The sequence below is a fragment of the Erithacus rubecula genome (genome assembly GCF_903797595.1).
Source record: "Erithacus rubecula genome assembly, chromosome: 18".
Classification (NCBI taxonomy): Eukaryota; Metazoa; Chordata; class Aves; order Passeriformes; family Muscicapidae; genus Erithacus; species Erithacus rubecula.
Genome location: NC_136670.1, coordinates 6,454,219 through 6,474,795, shown reverse-complemented (window position 1 = coordinate 6,474,795; position 20,577 = coordinate 6,454,219). Strand labels below are relative to the sequence as shown.

The 20,577-nt window shown below is 42.8% G+C and overlaps 1 protein-coding gene across 7 annotated transcripts in view; it reads right to left on the bottom strand.

The window, feature by feature from the left end:
- The window catches only part of EYA2 (EYA transcriptional coactivator and phosphatase 2), an 84,661-nt gene extending 66,776 nt beyond the window's left edge, over window positions 1-17,885 (bottom strand). For 2 of the 7 annotated variants that reach the window (XM_079321939.1, XM_079321940.1), the window contains exon 1: window positions 16,220-16,344. Coding sequence is in view for 4 of the 7 variants with exons in the window: in XM_079321938.1 (XP_079178064.1) it covers window positions 15,855-15,919 (65 nt within the window). In the remaining 3 variants the exon portion in view is untranslated. Of the gene's footprint in view, window positions 1-15,854; window positions 16,064-16,219; window positions 16,345-17,808 lie in introns of those variants that run through there. The other 5 variants (XM_079321936.1, XM_079321934.1, XM_079321941.1 and 2 more) reach the window with 4 other exon arrangements.
- Window positions 17,886-20,577: the final 2,692 nt, after the last annotated feature.

Genomic DNA, 20,577 nt, shown 5'->3' with positions numbered 1-20,577 from the left:
TGGCACCTCAACTGCACAGTGTGCACCTGCTCCCTCAGGCACTCACACCAACACTTCTCCACTCCAGTGCCTTGAATTAAAACTGTGGCATCCTCAGCCAGGTTTTGGAGAGATCAGCTCTGTCTTTAACAAGGTCATACAGAAGAAAAGTTGTGCATCACATGCAGTGCAAACTTCTAAAAGGCTGAACTTTAAAACTTGTAATCCTTTTATTGTCAATAATGAATTTTAGAGCAGTTTGGATGTGTGGATATCGACCCCTGGCCAGAGCAGGCTCTGGTGTTTGTGTTCTGTCTGCCCAACAACATTTCCTGTCACTTCTACTGCCTAAAACATTCTCTTGTGTGGTTTTGCAGTGTCCCTCCCTGCTGTGGCTACACACCACCAGTTGGGTTCCAGCTCATATATGGCTCTTCTGAGCTCATGGGGAGCAGGGGGAAGGAGTGAGAACAACAGGGGATGGGACCCAAAGCTAAATAAATCAGTGTTTCTTTGATCCTTTGGGATGAGGATGCTGTAAAAACACATGGTGATTGGAACTGTGATTTTATTGGTTAAAGAGTTGGTTATTGGCACTGTGTTGCAGCATGAACTTACATTATGGTGCTAAGTACAAAGCATTGGTTCTGTTTGTGGCTCTAAGAATTAATCTCTTCCATGTGCAGGGAGGGGAGGGTGTGTGATAATTCAGCTGAGATTCCTGTTGGTAGTCTGGGCAAGCACTCACCAGCTGCAGGGCTTTCAACAATGCACAGCAACAGCTCCAAGAACAGATGATGTAACTAACACCCCTCTGAGTGCTACCAGGCAGGGCCAGAGCCTGCTCACTTCAGGGTCTTCATCCAAGGAGGTTGTCAGAAACCTGAAAACCTGAAACTGAAAGGTGAGTTTCTCCCCAAACACTCCAACCCTTCACTTTGGACAGGATTCAACAGCTAATGGTCATTGAATGAAGTTGTATGGTTCTAATAGTTTGCATTTGCCTCAATAATAAGAAAAGGTCTGATGCTGATTATTAAAAATGAAAAACTAATTTGCAATGTTTATGTGGATGGCAGCTTTATATGCAGGATAGAAATGCTCCAACTGCCATTACAATCCAGCTGGAACCAAGTTTTCATTTTTCTTTTTCATGAAATTTCATTTATTATGAGCACTGTGTCTTAGTAAGGCAGCTGTTGGCAGCAAGATGTGAAATTTAAGTTGAGCTGGTTAGTACAAAGAGCCAAGATATAGTATGTTTTTGTCAGAGAGAAGTTTTTCTTCTATATATGCAGTAATTGAAATAGTTTGTCAGTCAATCCTATCAACCCCCCTTGAAGGAAGAGATAATGCTATTTTACAACACAATATACAAATTGCAACCAAAAAAACTGGGACTGCTACAGCTCATTCCAGAGTGGTCTTAAAGTAGGTAATGCAGCAATGAATTCAGAAATTAAGGATACCTGGTTTTCATCACTGTCCTACTAACATGGTGTTAGATTTTGGGCAAGTAACTCCTGACAAAGATTCCAAATGGGAATTAAATAAGGATCAGTGTGTTACTACTATACACTGAGGATGTCTCACACACAGCCTGCATCTGGAGGAAATTGTCCTGGGCTTCCTATGATTGGGGCAAGCACTCCTGTCATTCAGTACATAACCATGATTTTACTCCATCTTCTCTGGCTGTTACAAAAGAGAGCAGCAGTAAACTTCACATCTTCTTCTAAACCTCCTCTGGAATGTGTTTAAGATGCACATTTCAAAAATACCTACCTAAAACTGCCCTTGGGAAACAGGTGAATGAACAGGACAGGACTTGGCACATGCTGTTGGAAGTTCAAGCCAGGTAAGGGTTGAAATTTTATAAATTAGGTGATTAAAAGAGAACATGAAAAAAAACCCAACACCTAAATTGAAGTATTAAGCTGATCAATCCTCAAGAGCTATAATAACTACTTGCAAATGGACTTTTCACAAATTGTTGCCTGGAAGTCACCAAGGAAGGAATCAAGAAAGTTATCAAGGGTAATTGCAAAACTGTATCATCATCTATCCTGAGAGTTGATCAGCACCTAATGGTTGCAAACATTCAGAGACTTCACTACTGACCAAAGACATAATCCTGTCTCTGGCCACAAGCCACATGAGCCTGACCAACAAACTCCCCTCTCACTGTTTTTCTGTTTCTGGATCAGCAAGTTGATCCAGCTTGCAGCACATCCAGTGGCAGCATCACCAGGGAGGAGACAGGAGCACACAGCCAGGCTGAGCAGGACACAGCTCCCAGTCTGTTAATTCCCTCTGGATCCATCAGCTGGGTCCCACTACCCACGGGGTGACTCTAATTCCACCTAAGACAAGCCCAAATTCCTTCCCTGTTCAGGTGGCAGCTACCTGCACTTCCCTGTAAACACAGGATTACAATTTAATACTCCAACACAGCTGAAGTTGGCACCACTTTTACTATTATAATGATAACTGACAAACAGATTAATTTAATGGCTTTGAGGACTCTGCCCACACCACCTAATCCATAAATTATACTCATGCACAGACTTTTGAGTAATTCTTCTAGATATCTACTTTAGGTATTTGCAGCACTTTGGGGGTTACTTCTTGTCATGCTTACTGCATCTACTGAGTTAACAACAGAGCCAAGAAGTTCAACTAGAGAACTAGAAAATTAAATTGCATTTGGGAATGGGTGGGAGGTTGCTCACTGACATTCAGTATCAGCGAACACAGTGGCTGGCTTCAGGGTACTTGAAGGTATTTTTAAGCCAAAGAAAGTTTAGCAGGTTCTTTCCTCCAAGCAATTCTTTCTCTGAGGAGTTTTTAAAGGAATAAGTATTGGGGTTTATTTTTCTGAGATTACATGCATTGCTAAAGACAACCGGATTGTACCTCTTCTGTATTAGAAAAAGTAAATCTGACTTGTCAGTATCTAGACAGTTCAAATCCTCACATTTTATGCACTCAGTACATTCAAAAAGATGAGAGCTGGTGACCATCATCCCACAAGTACTGCCTCCAAATACACACTCACAGATTTACAGCAATATAAAAATACAAGGCTGCCAGGAAACTGAAATGAGAAGAAAACACATATGAATCATGCACACAACTAATTAAACATGAAAATTATCTTCACAGTCACTTACCTTCACCATTGTAAGTTAACATTCAGCAGAAGAAATTTGAGAAGTGTATTTTAGACATATGCAATCTGGGAGTAATATTTCTTTTAAACTCATGTCAGGATAACACAGCTTCCTTTCCAAGCACTGATTATTTTGGGCTCTCCTAAGTGAAGCAAAAAATGCTTAAGACTGAACACAAGCCTTGGCTGACAGCACTTAAGTGAGCCTGGAAATCTTCAAATTTACCGTGTTGGGAACTGCTGTGTAACTTCTAGGCTGAGGCTTCAGGGTAATGCATACCTTTTTCTGTCAACTCACAAGTTAAATAAATCAGATTTTGGCAACTAAACTCTTAACTTCCTTTTGCATAAGTAACACACCAATTTCTGAGCACTCAACTGTCAGGGCACCATGTGAAAAACACCTCAACAAATCACATCCCAGCTATTTCTGCTTTACTAACATTTAATTTGCAGAATACAATCCAAAGTGCAGTTCCAAAAATCATAAGGGTGTATCAGCCACTTCAGGCACTACAAAAAAAACCCAGCAGAATTTGGAGCTTGCTTTCAGTAATGCTGAAAACCCCCTGTGTATAAAAGATGTTTTAAGAGTCTGCACCAAGAGCAATTACAAAATTTGGAGTTCCTGAGTCTGCAACACTGCAGGGTCCATTCTACTTCTTCTGGTAATGGTATTTGCATCAACAATGAGAGCATCCACTTGAGGAAAGACAGAGAGCATTGTGTTGGCACAACAGAAGCCATTGATGAAGGAGACAGCTGGGCCATTAGCAGCAGACTGCTGGGGAAGGCTGCACCTCCAGATTGGGTTTCAAACCAAGTTCTCCATGAGGTGTTGAGCAAAAGAGAATTGGCTGCAAGCAGGACAACACAGGCCCGGTGGGTTTTGTTTACTGTGCAGTTAAAGGACTCCTAAATGATTAATGAAAGGCTGACAGCTTCTTTGTAGAGTAGCAGACAATATTTTGGGCAAGACTTTGGCTTGTCAGGTTAAACATAAAAATGCTTATACGGAGCTCTCTCTCCTGAGCTCATTGCTGTTCAAACGACTTTTCTAACTTGCTTCCCAGGACAAGAACATAAATGTAAGGCTATCTTGAGGAGAAAAAAGAAACACAAGAAGATGTTACGTTTGCCAGAGCATCTGGCACATTAAAATGTGTGATAACACCAGCAGCACACATTCATTACCACCTTGTTAGCAGCTCCAGGCAAATCTTCAGCAAGATCCTTCTCAAAGTAAACCAAATTCCACTGAGAACAGCAGGATCATTTACCCTCCTCAGACAAACCCTGCCCTGCACTCTCCAGGCTCTTCCTAGGCACAGAGTTGCCATCACCATCAGGAATGGCAAGTGGCCCATAAGGAACTGAATATGCCCCCCTTTGGAGCATAAATAAGGTTAAAAATGATGCCCTGAAAGCTTAAGGTTAATGGTTGAAAAGTCCTGAAGCCAAACATATCAAGAAAATTTTATATGGTATTTAAGCCTTGGATGCATGATTAAAACCAAGAGGATGGCCAGTGTTTGAAGACACGACCATGTCACCTTTTTCTACACTTTGGATATGAATATTAATAGAATACAGGCAAAAACCCCCAAACATTAAAGAAGATTAGGACTCTGGGAGGCAGGGAAGAGGAGAAGTCTCCTACAGGAGCCCTTCCAGTCTTCAGAGCAGTTACAAATTTTCTGGCAACTTAAAATCAAAAAACACACTTAGGAAAACATATCTAGGAAATGTAAGATTCTGAACATGCAAAAAATGTGTCCCTAGTTCAGGAATTCATGTAAAAGACAACACATTTCACAGCCAGCATGTTACCATACAAGCACAACTACATTTTTAATCAAAATCAGTCCTTAAACATCAGTCAAGCACAAGCTCAGTTTCTCATGCAGGATCACTTGTGCCCCAGCAGCCATTTGTGCATCAACTCAGAGATTCTGAAGAGGTGGATCTCATTTAGAACTCAGCTCTCTGACCTCTGGTGGGAGGCAGGACAAGCAAGGCTGGCTGACCTTCCCTCTCTCCTTTCCCTTTCCCAGAACACTCTAAACCTGGCAGGAATTGCTGCTGGAGGATGTGCCACCACTGCACAGCCTGATGTGAATTTGCAGAGTGCTGGTTCTGCCAGGGGGTGCACAGGCACTGCTGGGGGCTGCAAGGATGGGTGAGGGTCTGTCCTGGGCTGCTCCATCCACCCCACCACACACCCACAGCAGGACCTGTCCCAGGCTGGTGGCACCTCTGCCCAAAGGCAAAATCCAGCGTGACAGGAAGGAAAATGTGACCAAACAGGCTGGACCTGGTTCTCCTGAGAGCCTGCAGAGCCCACCCTGGAACAAGGGAGAAGAGTGAGGAGTGGTAGAAAGGAAATGCACACTGCAATCTCTCACTCCCCATCCCCCTGGGTGAGGTACAGCAGCTGGAAATGTGGGAGCCAAACTGGCAAAGAGGGCAGGACTGTTTTAGTTCTTGCCTTTGTTTCTCACCATCCAATGCTATTGTAACTGGCAATAAATTAACATTCCCCAAGCTGTGTTTTGCCTGTGATGGGAGACAGTGAGTGATCTCCATGTCTTTATCTTAACCCATGAGTTTTTTTATCATATTTTCTCCCCTGACCTGTTGAGGATGAGGAGTGGGTGAAGAGCTGGGTGAATGTCTGGCCATGGTCAACCCACCCCACATGCAAGAGTGTTTCTTACCTCAGAGCTCTGACTGAAGAATACACTGTAACTGGAAGAAATTTCCTTTCCAACCATCTCCTTCTGACAGAACACAAACCCTTCCATTTCTCCAGCTAACCATATAACAGCAGAGATTAAATCTTGCTAGTGAGAAACAGAACTGTGCTACCCCGGGCTGGACACACCTGTGACACAAACACCTTCACCACAAACTTGCTGGGCACGTTGTTTCCAACATTCCTGTTGTTTGGTGCAGTGCTCACTTGTCCTTCCCAAATATCCAACACCACTGGAGTCCTAACACTGAATCTGGCATAGACATCTACTGCAAACACTCTTCCTCAGCAACTTTTTGGGCTGGACTAAACACAGGGGAAGAGTAAACCAGAAAGCCCTCAAGAAGCAAGAGTGATGCAGGGCTAGTTTGTTTAGGGAGAGACTGAAATCCTGAAATTCTGAAATCCTTCCTTCACTCTCCCCTGGGACTGTGATGGTTCATGCTCCCCTGCACACCAAGCTGCTGGTGTGAGAGCTGAGCCCAGCCTGGGCTGTCCCACACACTGACTGCCCTCCAGAGGCATCTCCTGATCAATTCCACCAAAGCCTGCAGGTAAAATCCCTCCCCAAGTCTTTGCCCTGACTGATAGCTTTACAGCCTTCCTTCACAGACCTTTATTTTCCCTTCTTTTTGTAACTGTCTCCAACGGGAAGTTGCACTTGGTTTTTCCACTGTACGTTTCTCTTAAAACTGACATCCCTGCATTGTAATGAAAGAACCCCTGGGTATTAGTGACAAATTAGTCACCAGCTAAAGAATATTTTCTTTTCATTTCTATACCAGGTGGAAGATATTAAAATCTCTAGAGGAATTTCACCTGCTCTGCTACAATAAATCATCACACAATTTTCTTTTAAAGTGACTTAATTTTACTGCCTCTAAAACTTCATCACCACTAAAACAATCTTCTGAACTTGGTCAGGCAGACTTCATCATAAGCAGCATGCATTTAATTATATTTGAAAAATTAATGCAATTTCACTTTAAATGGTGTTTTTAAAATACAGAATTACTCCTTCCTGAGAAGAAAATCCATGTAGTACCATAGGCAGAAATTAACAGAAAAATATTTTCCCTTCTTTAATTATCTAATTAGGAACAGTATTAAAAAAAATCTCTAGAAGATCCCACACAGTCTGTAGAAAAAGGAGAAATAGCACTCATTATTCTTTGCTGAAGAACTTGTAAAGTAGCAGCCAAAAGAGAGGGGAAAAACTGCAAAAACACTTTGGTAGATTACTGAAGTCACAGACCACTGAAACGTAGCAAAATATTCAGTGAAGGCAGAGATTTACTTTTTATTTTTAATAAAAGGCAATTACTAGTCTAGTAGTAACACACTATTAAAATGTATTAAAATACATAAATAACTGATACAAAAATGTTAACAAAAAATGTTAACATTACAACCACCCAGATTTTGTGTAATTACAGTGGGGTTTTGTGCTTTAGACAGATACATTTCTAGTTTATAATCAAAGCTAAATACTACACAAGTGGCTTACAGCTTCTGATTAAATGGCTTCACATACATTCATGTGCTTTTAATCGTCAATTAATTAATTTTTCAATACAATAGGTCCATTAAGGAAGCCAGCAGCAAGAGCTCATTTTACAACAGAAAGTAACACCAAGGACTGAAATTTAACCAGCAAAGGGAGGGCAGGAGTGTGTCTATCAATAAAAACAGCACACTAAGTCTACATCCAGTTGTTTCTTCCTCTATTTGCCAAGAAAAGAGAAGAGCAGAAGATCAATTAAAAAGCAGAAATTTAAAACCAAAGCATTAAACACTACTAGATATTTAAGACGCCACAGTGTTCCTTACAAGTGCAGTGCATCACTCCCCCTCTTCCCCCGGGGAGTTCCAGTCCAATAATTACCTTCTGTCTGCTCACAAGGTTCAAGTTCAAAACAATATTCATTTTCCACTTCCTGTCCTAAAGCAGGGCACAGTGCTTCTGTGAATTGCTCAGTAACCATCCTGCTCCACCACAGCCATGGTTAAACCACTGCAGTGATGGAATAATCCTGATTTGTGGCAGGGGGCTGGGGCAAGGAGAAGCCCTGGGCTTTGAGAAGGAAAGCATCAAGCAAAAACATCAATGCATCTGACTTTTAGCAGCAGCATCCTTTATTAGACTCAATTAGAAACCAAGCATTTGTCTCCACACCCCACCCCTAACTTGCAGGGGGGCATAAGTGGTGTTTCAAAACTAATCTAGCCCAGAAGTTTTGCTGCATCTCAAATATTTTACAGCAGACTCACTTGGCTCCCTCAGCCCCCTCCCCACCTAGTTCTCTTCCCCAAATTATATTCATCTGCTGCAGGGAACAGGAAGGAAGGCTGCCAAACAAACAAAATGAAATCATATATAAGAGGCAGAATACGCCTTCCTTCAAACCACAACTTTATTCAGGTGAAGAAAGGTGAAGAAGAGGGAAAGACAGCAAAGGTCTGTGAAAGTGGCTACACAGAACATAATATTACATTGCCTTGTACAGGGTTACACACATTTACAGCATTGCTGAATGATTACATTTCTGCTCAGAGACCTAAGCTTGCTTCTTTATTCAGAGAGAAATGAATTTTGCTAAAAACAAGATTCCTCTAACAGAGGTATTTACAGAACAGACCACCAAGGTTAAACAAAATATGGATCTCAAACTTTTATTTCAATAAATAAAAAGAAAAATGGTGTCTACCTTCTTTTCCTGCTGCACACCTAACTCCACCAACACACTCAGGAGTACCAGGTCAGAGATGTGATACCATGGACTAAGTCACATCACTGCAAAGTTTTAGTGCAGGAGGTTACAACCACTGGTACCTCCCTCTCTCCACCCAATTTAGATTTAGCAGCTTTTTCATCTCCTGCTGAAAACTTTGCTGATTTGCCAATAGGCATTTGAGCATGGGCAGCACAGAAAGATGTGGATTTTCTCTCCCATTTTGAAGGCACTGAAGAAGTCAACTGAACTTGCATTGGCAGCAGTTATGATGAGATTTAAAAAAAACAGTTTAAATATGCACTTTACAAGAAATACAACTGCTCCCACTCAGTAAGAGCTCAACCCTTATTTGGGTGAAATGACAGGGAACTGCAGTGAGAGCACAACTGGATCTAATACATTTATGCATAGTTGAACACAAGGAAGGAGAAAATTTATGTATTTTGCTACAAGCCTTAAAGCTGATTTACTCCTAACTATCTCAGTGAAGAGGAGTAGTATCAACACAGCACTTACCAAATGTAAGCTAGCAAAAACGATGGGTTTATAAATTCAAAATAAAGTCAGCCTACAAAAGAAGAATAAAAAGGATGCAGTGAAAATAACACTCACATGTTCTACTTAAAAAGGTGTTGTCTTTCAGAAAAAAATGGCACTTTTTAGTTTGTTAAGGGTGGAAAAAGCAATCTCTCTTTTTCAAATAAAAAGTATTGCTCAATTTTAGACAAGATTTTGTCTTGTTTCACCCACAGTACTGGGGAAAAATAATAAATTTATGTAGCTTTCAAAAACAAAGTACACACTGTCAACATTTACTGAGGGTATTTTGTAAATACATTTTGACTTGTCTTAGAATCAAAGAATTGTCAAATAGTTGCAAATAAACTCTAAGGATGGTAACTGAGCACAGAAGAGCAGTCGTGGGGGGAATCAAAACTAGTGATACAGATCTACATTCAAAACTGATCAAAGTTATTTCCAAAGTAGCTGTAGGACAATTACACAGCAAACAGCCAAATCAAATGTGTCATCAAAAGACACGATTTGCAATAGATGGAAAACTTGTCTTTAAGGCAGCTGATGAGCCTCTCTGCGTGGGGCACAGACAGAGCTGTAAATAACTGGGGCCCCCAGACTGCTTTGCTTACTCAACCTATTTAAAAAACAAAAACATTTCAGATGCCTGCCCCACTTTCCCCTCACTGTTTCTTGTGGGTGCCTGAGTAATCCTAGAGGCATGTCTAGTTTTGAAGGCGTTTGCTGAGTTAAGGAACATTCCCACATTTCCCTGTCTTTGGAAGTACCTGGCTGTCCTGCTCTGGTTGAGTTTTTTCTCTGTGAAATCTGTTCTTTCCAGCATAGACAAAGGCATCAACTCCCATGGGTCTCCATTATCTGGGCTGATCAGTATTAAATAATTTTCTTTATTTAGGACTTTTTTTTTAAATTTAGCTGGGCTGCTTTCCTTCTCAGAAGTAGGGATGGCAAATGAGAATTTCTGCACGACGAGACTGAATGTCTACAGTCAGGTGTTCCAGCCAACAGCACAAACTCAGCCATCTTCTCAAACCCCTCTGCACATCTAAGAAGGGCAATTAAACCTGGAACTTCTTTGATTACTGCAACCCATAAAAGCAGGAGCCCCCAGCCAGGAGCAGGCAGCAGAGAGAAACCCTGTTTGCAGAGAGACTCGAGCTCAAAGTCTGCAATGTCTGTTTATGTAAAAACATTCCCAAAGAAGTCTACTATAGTTGAAATAATTCAAGACTTCCATTTCCCTGAATTATTAAGTGGTGTTGCAGCAAAGGCAAGCTGAGGTTCTACCATGCATCAATTTCCTCCCCAAAAAAGCAGAGGGGAGATGAATGACACCAGCATTTCATGCAGCACTCACGCAAAGACACGGACGTGAGGAAATCTCAGGTTTGTAACCAAATACTTTAAACCTTCATTTCCTTAACAGGAAACCAGCTGGGAATAAGTCAGAACTGGGCTATCATCAAGGAAGTTTCTAACATCTGAACAACAAACTTCAGTTCCACCAGTCTCTGTGCATCAATAACAAACCCTTCACCTGCTTTTCAAATTGCAAAGGCCCAAATCATACCCAGGCTCTCACAGCCTCGAGCCCATTTTCACTCTTTGTATTCAAACCTGGCAGCAACAACAACAAAAAAACCAAAAAAACCCCAGCAGTCTTGCAAATAACAAAATACGCACCCTGCTTGTACCAAATAAATGTCAGTCAACAAATAGGCACAAATTTCACAATGGCTGAGGTCATTCCCTTTAAGTCATTACGGTTTGTGGGTGAGTTTTCCTGGTGGTTTTAACATTGGTTTCTGTGATTGCAGCTATGCTTATTTATGCATTTAAGGCGTATGATCTAATACACTTAGGTTTAACTACTTCATTCTTTTGACATTCTTTCCAAATTATAAAAAGGATTCTTGGTGTTTTCACTGCCTTGGTAAAGCAACAAAATTGCTGTCCACATAATTTCTTAAAAATACAGAACAGAGTAAGTACTTGTTGAAAATAATTCAAAGGAAAAAAACCCTACCCCAGACATTCCCTTCTCCAAGATAACACTTATTTTTGTTCTCTCTCTCTCCCCTTCTGAGGGAACTTACTATTTTTTTAGAAATAGATGTTTTGCTGGCTTTTTAAAAACAATATCCAGGCCTTAAGAGTGATTCAGCTACAACTTATAATCAACACAGTAGTTCAGCTTATTTTTTTAAGTCCTTCTATTTTTACTGTCATGCTTTTAAAAAACTGCACATTTGTGGTATGCTTCACCCACATTGCATCTTCCACAGCACTTTGAATTCTACAATAATGCTCGTTTTATTCAACACCTTTTGGTTATTATCTACCAGGGATCCTTGCTTGATAAAAATCAAAGAAAGCAATTTTCTACCTTTTTCTAATGGAAATTTAAATTATCTTCTCCCTCCAAGGCACAATAAGCCCAAAGAGCCCCCACCATCCAAACGAGGCTGGAGAAATTCACTGACTTGTAGGAAACATTTTCAAGAAGCTGAAATGAAAATTAAAATTGTGCACATAGATGGGTGTGCACACCTCTCTCCCAATACAGCGTGCAGTGCATGAGCATTACTAGATATATAGATATATATATATATGCAGAAGTCATGGTAAAACATTTTAATTGACTTTTTTAAACTTGAGGCCATGGGTACTTATGTATTTCTAGAGTCCCTGATATGGTTTTATATGTCCAGGCTTGTTTTTAATCAGCAGTAGAAAGAGTGGAGAAGCTCCCACGAGCTCCATGGAGAAGGGTCTCATCCTGCAGCTCAGACCCACCAGGTACAGCTGTCCTGAGCCCAGCTCTGACCCACACACCAACAAAACATTAAAACTCTCAGTCTCCCCAACCACTGGACCCCCATCTCCCCAAATCTGTAAAATCCCTCCATCACAGCCACACACTCTGTGGCACCACAACTGTGGTCCCCTCCCGCTCCATCCTTTCCAAGCATCGAACCCCAACTAAAACAATCCCCCACAAATTACAACCAACCTCCCCTGAAATTCCCCATGAAGCTTACCACAACCCTGCAGCAGAGCTCTGGCTTTCCAGAGCCTGTGTCCCAGGGAAACACCTCAGCACGGTGCTAAGGAAGCGTTTTCCCAACGCTGCAGAGGTGACAAACAGAATGAGAGCAAAGCCAAGATGCCATCTCGACTTGAGGCAAACAACCTCCTCTGACCTCTGGCAGCTCCCACACACTACTGAACAAAAAGTATTCTCTCCATGTTAATGAACCATGTACAATCTAACAGATAACGCTGATGTTAAATAAACATGTTTATATGTGACTCCTAATGCCAGGACTTAAGCAGCTGCAGACAAATAATTTTAAATGGGAAGGATTATGCTCGTGTAATGTTTCTCATCTCATTTTACATATCTTCGAAAATAATTAAAATACATAATTAAAGCACAAGCAGAAGGACTGAGTGAAAAGAGGTTTGACTATTTTTAGTTAAATATTCACTCTGTGACACACTCACTGGAACCATCTCTGCAGTGAACATTATTTTGGATCCAATTTTCCCCTCACACCTCTTGCAGCAGTAAATCACCATCAACTGAACAGCCTGACAAAGAAAGGAGCCGGATCGGGTTTTGAATGCTGCAATAAAAAATATTTTGCACCAGAACTAAATCCTTATTCCAGCTTTCCCTCTCTCCTGCTTCAAACCTTGGGTAGCACCAACTCTACCTGCAAATGGCAGCACCTCCAGGCCCCAAATAACCCAACCAAGAGGAGCAATTATTTGCATCCTAATTGAAGGGCTTATCCTCACCTGATTAAAACAAGGTGTTTGTTAAACATCATTACTTGAGTTAAGATCTGCAAATAAAGATGAAGTATTGTTTTAAGAATTTGCCATGAAGCAATTGTTTTCTGATGGGATCTCTTAACAAACAGTCCCAACCAGGATGGTCTTTCTGGCTTTCCAGCAGAAAATGAAGAGAAAGAGATTTGACAAGCTCTCCCTATTCGTATCAAAGTGAGCAAAATGCCAAGAGGTTTGAGTGCTTACTTTTGCTTTTTGTAGATATATACTTTAAAAACAAAAACAAACAAAAAAAAGGAAATCTTATATTTTTTACTCAATTAAGCCACCAAAAAGGAGGATGTATTTAAGTCTGAATGGCTTTGCTGTAGTATATACCATTGTTTATAACTGTGAATATATTTTTCTGTCCTGTTCAGTGCAACGTGAAATAAAATGAAAATGACCTGACTGTTAAGCCAGAAGACTCCTCCATGAACTAACCAAATATATATTGCTACTGCTGTGAAAAATACACAGGTACAGGGAAACTAACTAAACACAGGGAACGGCAGTGTGAAATTTCCCTACGTGGTCTACCAAATGACCCCTCCACTTACAGGTTACATTCAAAGTCTTTGTATTAAAACTGAAGTGTTCCATGGCTTATGAAAAAGATTCAAATTTGCAACTGCATTTAACAGTTTGTCCCGGATAAAAGTTACCCCAGCCAAGCAAAATGAGCTCAAAAAATTTTCTTAGCGTTCTAAGAACTTCTGCTAGTTTTCACAGATTCATAAAAGCATTTTTCACTGTGTAAGTAATCTTAACAATCATTTCCACAGATTAGGTCTAACAACCTGTGAATTTATTGCAGAAGGAATTTACTGCAAGGAATAATTAGTCTTCAGCACTGCTCACGCTTGTGCTCCGACTGAAGACACCTCAAGACCATCTGGTTACAGCAAAATTTGGTACAGAAGAAACAAATCTTACTGAAGAGAATTATAGCTGATTTCAGAATAGCTGTTGTACTACTACACGTCATAAATAACAGTTGGGAAGACAGCAGAAAATTAGTAACGTCTTTAATTGTTTTCTTTGTCAGCAGTGTGTACACACACACTGACACACAAACACAGACTTCAGCCCGACGCCTCGCAGCTGAACATGCAACTAATATTTGCAGGATTAATAGCTAAATTATTCCATTTTTAGGGAAAAAAAAAAAAGAAAAGCATACTAACCAGTTACGCATAGCAACACACTCTTTGTGATATTGTGAGATCAAGTTCTTTGTGTGAATACTTGAGTTTAATTCCTTCTTATAATCCAAGGCATATCCGCACACACCGTGGAGTTGAATACGGGGCTCGTTGTTGGAGGGGGAGTTATCAACAACATTTTTATTTCTCCCTAATGAAGCTTTTCTAATGGAACCTAAGACTGCCAGTGTTGTGAGGTATTTGAAACAGGAACCCATTTCCAAAAATTTCAACCAAATAATGGTGATAAGATTAGCGAGTCATGGGAATCGAGTCTGCACAAACTATTTTAAAAGAAAACGAGCTGAGGGGAGTGGGCTAAACAAAGTAAAGCAAAACAAATCAATGAGTGTAAAACCAAAAGCATACACCACTTGTTATTTAGCCAAATGTTTTGACCTGTTGATGGGTGAGAAGAGGCACAAGAATTAGGTGGACAATTTGACTCTGTAACTTCACAATTCAGTTTTACACCATACATTTTTTTTTATTTTTAATTAAGACTTTTAAGTTAGAACAATTAAGTCATAAGCTGCTGTACTATTTCAAATGAATTTTCAAAATATCCTTAAAAAGTTTCTGGAATGTCTCCAAAGCTATGAGCACTGATTATTTTCAAGGCATTTGTACTGCAAGTCTTTCCTAATTGCTTGTGTTACATCTGAGGCCACACGATGCCTTCAATTTCAAAGCAGAAATAAAAATTCAGTTATATCAGGGAATAGAACGTTTCCCCGAGTAAAAAAGGATGATGAGAAAGAATTTATCCTGTCTGAAGCAACAAGTAACAAAACAATGCAATGCTAAATGTATGAAACTATCTAAGAAGCATTAGTTTAGACACAGAATTACCAGTTTAAATATATGCCATCTTTTGTGGACCAGATTGCCCTAATACACACAGATGTGAACTAGCATGAAGAAATTTAGACATGCTTTCTCAATAAATTGGGGGAGAGGAAGGGGAGGGACCCTTCCACGGATGGCCCAGCAGAGATAAGAAATTCTCAGTAAATTAATGAAGTCCACAGGAGAGACTAAACAATAAACTATTCCTGCCACTGCCTTTAACGGCGCTCGGGGATGCGTGAATTTGATACTGCGCTGAACACAATTTCTGTTAATATTTGATACAGACCAATAAACTGTTTATTGGTTCACTACATGAATTTTATCCATCACAACTTTATACGACAGAATATACCATTATTTGAAATGTCTGAACAACAGTAGCCGTATACCAGGAATAATTTCCTTAAGAGGCCATTCACTGGGCTCAAGCACAATTTAACACTCAGAAAAGTTTACTTAAACTGCATAAATCACATACAAGTTTTCCTCGCAGAAGCAGCCGCGGGAAAGCGCAGCGGCTCACTTTATTTAAAATAAACGCACGCTTCAGCTTTGCAAATAATTAATAAGCGAGGCTCGCTTGACGGTAGAACCGGAGCGCGGCAATTAACTCCCGGTGCAAATTGTCGCTCGCAGCTCCGCTCGCGGCACCCCCCGCCGCCCCGGAGCCGCTCCGCGCCCGCGCCCCCGACGGGCTCGGCGGCTCCGCGCCCCCGCCCCGCGCCCGCGCAGCGCTCTCTGCCGCGGCCCCCCGCGGGCGCGCAGCCCCCGGCCCCACTCACCGGCGGTGCAGCGCGGAGCCGCGGCGCTGCGGAGTGTGCGCGCCCGCCGCGGGCGCAGTGAGCATGTGCAGGGCGGGCGCGCATGCCCGCGGAACGGAGCGCGGCGGAGCGGGGCGGCGGCTCCGCGCTCCGCGCTGCGCCCCGGGCGCGCCCACCGCCCCCTCCCCGCCGCGCCTCCCGCCGGAGCCGCCCGCGGACAGCGCGGGGCGCGGAGCGCAGCGCCGCGGGAGGGGTTTGCCCTCGGCTCCTCCGACCTGTTGCTCGCCCGGCACTCCCGGCCCTCCGCCCCCCGCGGCAGCCCGAGCCCGCGGCCGCCGGCCCCTCGCAGCGCCGCGGGGCTGCCCCCGCCGTCGGGGCGCACCTACCGCACGCGTGGGGCCGCGTCCCGGCGCCCGCAGCGCCGCGCTGCCCGCGGTGCCGGCCCGGAGGAGGAGCCTCCCGCGGCTCCCGGGGCCACCGGGCTGCCCCCGCCGCTGTCACCGGGCTGCCCCCGCTGCTGTCACCGGGCTGCCCCCGCCGCTGTCACCGGGCGCGGAGCCGGCGCTCCCGGGCCGGGCGGGCAGCGCTCTCCCCGGCCGCAGGTACGCGCTGCCCGCGCTCGCTCCCGCCCGTGGCTGTGGTTTTGTGTTGATGCTGTCAGCGATCGTCGAGCTGCAAGTCCGTGAAAGAAATTCGTCCCGTACAACTCGGACGCTTGAATACCGTGTGAATGCCACTTTGTAGCTTCTGTTTCCATGAAAACAGTCACTTTCACTACAGTCCTTATGTTACGGATGTCTAGTGACAATTTTTAAATGTCACTTTCAAGGAAGGGCTTTTGTTGACATCTATTTTGTCTTAACGCGCAGAGTGCCGCACAGCCATGGTTCGTGCAGACGTGCAGAACCAGCATCACTCGCACAAGCCACCCTGCTGCACTCACAGCCCCACACAGCTCCTGGCTCCCCAGAGGGACAGAGCCTGCCCGTGGGACCATCACCTCCAGCGACACAGAATGGGTTTGTGGCCGTACAGAGGTGCTGTCCCCTCTCTCATGTCAGCACAAAACCAGAGGCACTCTGGCATGTGCCCCCTGTGTTCCTCCCTGATGTGCTGGACGCCTCAATGGGGCGCCTCATCTGCTTGTTTGCACTCCAAGAGAGGGGCAGGAGGCACTTTTGGATGGTTTATGCTGGGAAGATGGGGCTGGGACATCCCACCACATGCCCCTTCCCTGAACCCCCTTGTGCTGTACACCCCACAAACAGCTTCCCCTTGCCCATGCTGGCCTCTCCCCCGCTCAGGTATCAGGCAGTTTCCCCCTTTCACCTTCATACCTGCTCGCTGGGGATGCAGCCTGCCCACAGCAGCATTGCACTGTTTCATTTCCACACGCTGCTCTTCCTCCTTATTTCCCCTTCTCACCAGTCTGGAACAGACAGCAGCTCTCCAGTTCTGACTCTCCAGCACTGGGGAGGCATCGGTGGAGACCTGCAATTCCTTGTCCTGACAGCTTTTATTACACCTAGCCCTTTCCTCAGGAAGGAGATATCCCATGCACTGCAGTGGAAAAGCCAAAGGAGCACAAAGGGTGTTGGGTTCAGGGTTTGAACAAGCTGCAGCCCACTCATGGATTTAACTCAAAATTTTGACAATGGAACAAAAACATCATTGCAACGAGACAGCTGTTTTTACTATCAAAATCTCTCAGATCAGTTTGACTGCAAAGTGTGTTCCTACAATCCAAAGGAGACAAAGCTCCCAGCATCAGTTTGGAGCTGGCAGGCTTCCTAGCATGAGCTACCTCCCGCCAGCCTAGAAAAACCAAAGCTCTTTCAGTTGTTATTCCTCATCAGTCCTCGGCACTAACCCCCTGATTTCCCCGTGGATTATCTGCAGTTCTGAGTTTACACTGCTCTCACATTAAACTCTGAGCAATCACTGGCTGGGGGGACTTCCTTGCTGCCTTTCTCACCTGTAATTGTGGTTCTGGTGAGGAGTCTCTCAAGAACAAGAAAGTCCTTGGATCCATCTTGAAAATAAATCTTTTCCTTCCTCCCCCCGCTGTGCCCAAAAGCCTGATTGCCACATTAGCTCCTTTTGAAGCTGGTTTTAACAAGTAAATTCGTATCTAAAAATGCCTTGCTTGCAAAATTCCTCCGACCCCAGATTTCACAACATATTTGAATATATGCTTAGTTTTATGCATGTGAATAGGCCTACAACAATCAATACAATTATTTACCTAAGTGCTTAAAGTCAGGCAGGTATTTAAGAATTAGTATTGTTTGTGGTAATGCCACGGCAAGCCAGGCAGGGACCAGGACCTCATTGTTTGTTCAGCACCCTGCACACAAAAAGACACTCCTTGTCCCTTTCAGTATAAGTAATTTTTGTAAGTTGTGAGTAACTTGTGAATCAGTGCCAGAAACACCTTTCTTGAGCTGGTGAGTAAACATTATTTGTCTACTCTAATATCCTTCTTATTTACCAAAAACATTGTGTGCAATATTTAGAAAACTAATAAAGGCACAGTGGGAAAAGGGTGGGCAAAGAGGAAGATAAAGGACATTTTTTCAATTTGGAATTTTAAGTATTTTCATCATTGTTAGTGCCCAAGAAAATTCCTGTAGATCTTAAAAGCCATTTAGAAAGGCAAGGGAATAATATGGCTTCTGCCCCATTGGTGAGACTGTGGGTTGGTGTGCATGGGTCAGAAATCTGCTTGGGCTGCAGGCTGCAAGGTGTGGGACAAGGAGCCAGTCCTCTTAGCTGGCTTGATAAAAGCCCCCATTTCATCAAGCATCAGCAGCCATACAATGCCAAGGATTTCTCAGACCAGTGGAATTTTTCTTGGTCAAAAACCAAGGCAGGATTAGAAGGTGGTTTGCTTACTTGTTACTTTGTGCTCATTCCCACATATCATAAACTCAAAGTCTAAATGGAAATGGTGCAGCAATCTCCACATAGTCACCAAATGGAAATGCTGCTAATCATTGGGCTGGGTGCCAGTGTCCTGCACAGATTTAAAGATGATGATCCTTGGCCTGAGACAATACCCTGGCCTTAGGGAACATGGGAGCTCTGGGATCCAGAGGGTTTTTCCCAGAGTGTGGGACAGCCACACCTCAGCCTCTCTGAGGAGAACTTGAAGAGCTAGATCCCAAATTTTTGCTACTGTGGAAATGTATCTCCCTTGAGGAAATACTACCAGTTTCTGCTGTTGACCACATTGTCAAAATGAAGAGAGTTACATTGGTAAAAACAACTGGTTCTGTTTTTAAACACAAGAAATGAGCCAGTACTGAACTTCAGCACCATCCCTGACAATTAAAATGTGATGTCACCCTCTGTCACAAACCAAGGTGAGAAGTCCTTAAAAAGGGTACAGAGGATTTATTGGGGTACTGAATATGGTTAACCCTGAGCACAGAAACACCCCAAGTCAGAAATAGCTTTCCAAAGTGTAAGAATTTAAAAGTAATGCATTTTGGGCTCTTCCTAATTGTTCCCTGGTCCTTGGGTTCATGTTTTCAATTTCTCTTTGCAACCACAATGCTGAGTAACTTCTAAAATTAAAACTGGGAATCTCACATTTTCATGTTTTCACATGATGCCAGAGCTCAGACTTTGTGCGGAAAAAAACAAAAACAAACCCCAAACACCCCAACCCTCACATTTTAGAAGACTTTCAACAAAATTGCGAAAGTTGGCAACCATAATATTTCCTAACACGTTATTTTGTGGATTCCAGTGAAATTTCATTCTCAAGGCTAATGGTTGCTTTCTCTCTGGTAAATGCCCTGAATTGCCGCTGCTGTTATTGTTAGAACATTGTTAATTTATTCAGTAGTTTAAAAACAGAGGAGAGGTACTGTGTCCTGAAGTAATTAGAGGATAAATAACATAATCTAGAGACTGTTTCAAATTTCTTTGCTGTATAGCTAAACAGAATTATGTAAAAATGACCTGCTTTAAGTATTAGTGCTCAGGCCTGCAAGATACCAAGGTCTGATTCTGGAAATACTTTAAATATATTTAATTTGAATACCACCAGCCTGCCCCCAGTGCAATAAAGCATTTCATATGGGACTGTGCCATCCAAGGGGGCTTAACAGTGCTGTACTTGGTTGCAGTTTTGGTCCCAAAAGGCTCCTTGTAGGATGGATTTTTCTGTGGATGGCAAAAGCTGTGTCAGGATGTGAGTGCTAGCATCTTACATTCAGAACCAGAGCCATCAATTCTGAATTTATTCTTTTATTTTGAAGAACTTGTTTGCAAAGTTGCAGGCCACGGCATTAAACACATTTGATCTCAGTCTTTGGTATTGATGAGAAGCCAATATGTGTTGTTTAGCCTATTTCATCAACATTCAGAACATTTGTAACTGATAAACAAAGTGCATGTTAGCTATTAAAGCTCAAAATTAGGCAGGCAGTAAAAAGTAATCTGAGAGCAGGACTGTAGCTACTGATACTATTGAAGCTGGGCTTAAAACATATGGTTTCCAATCATTGACACAATGCACAAAAATAAAACCCTGCAACTGAGGAGTGCCTGATCTATTCAGCACTAAATGATCAAATATGCCTGTTTGTTTTTCAGTTGTATGTCCCCTTCCTCTTTCTGGTTTTCAAAAGTAGAAGTTTGCTATTTAATATTAGCTGAAGATTTGGCCCTTTGTACTGCTGCAGACGGGCTTCATTAATCAATTTCCACTACTGGATTGAAATGAAAAAACACA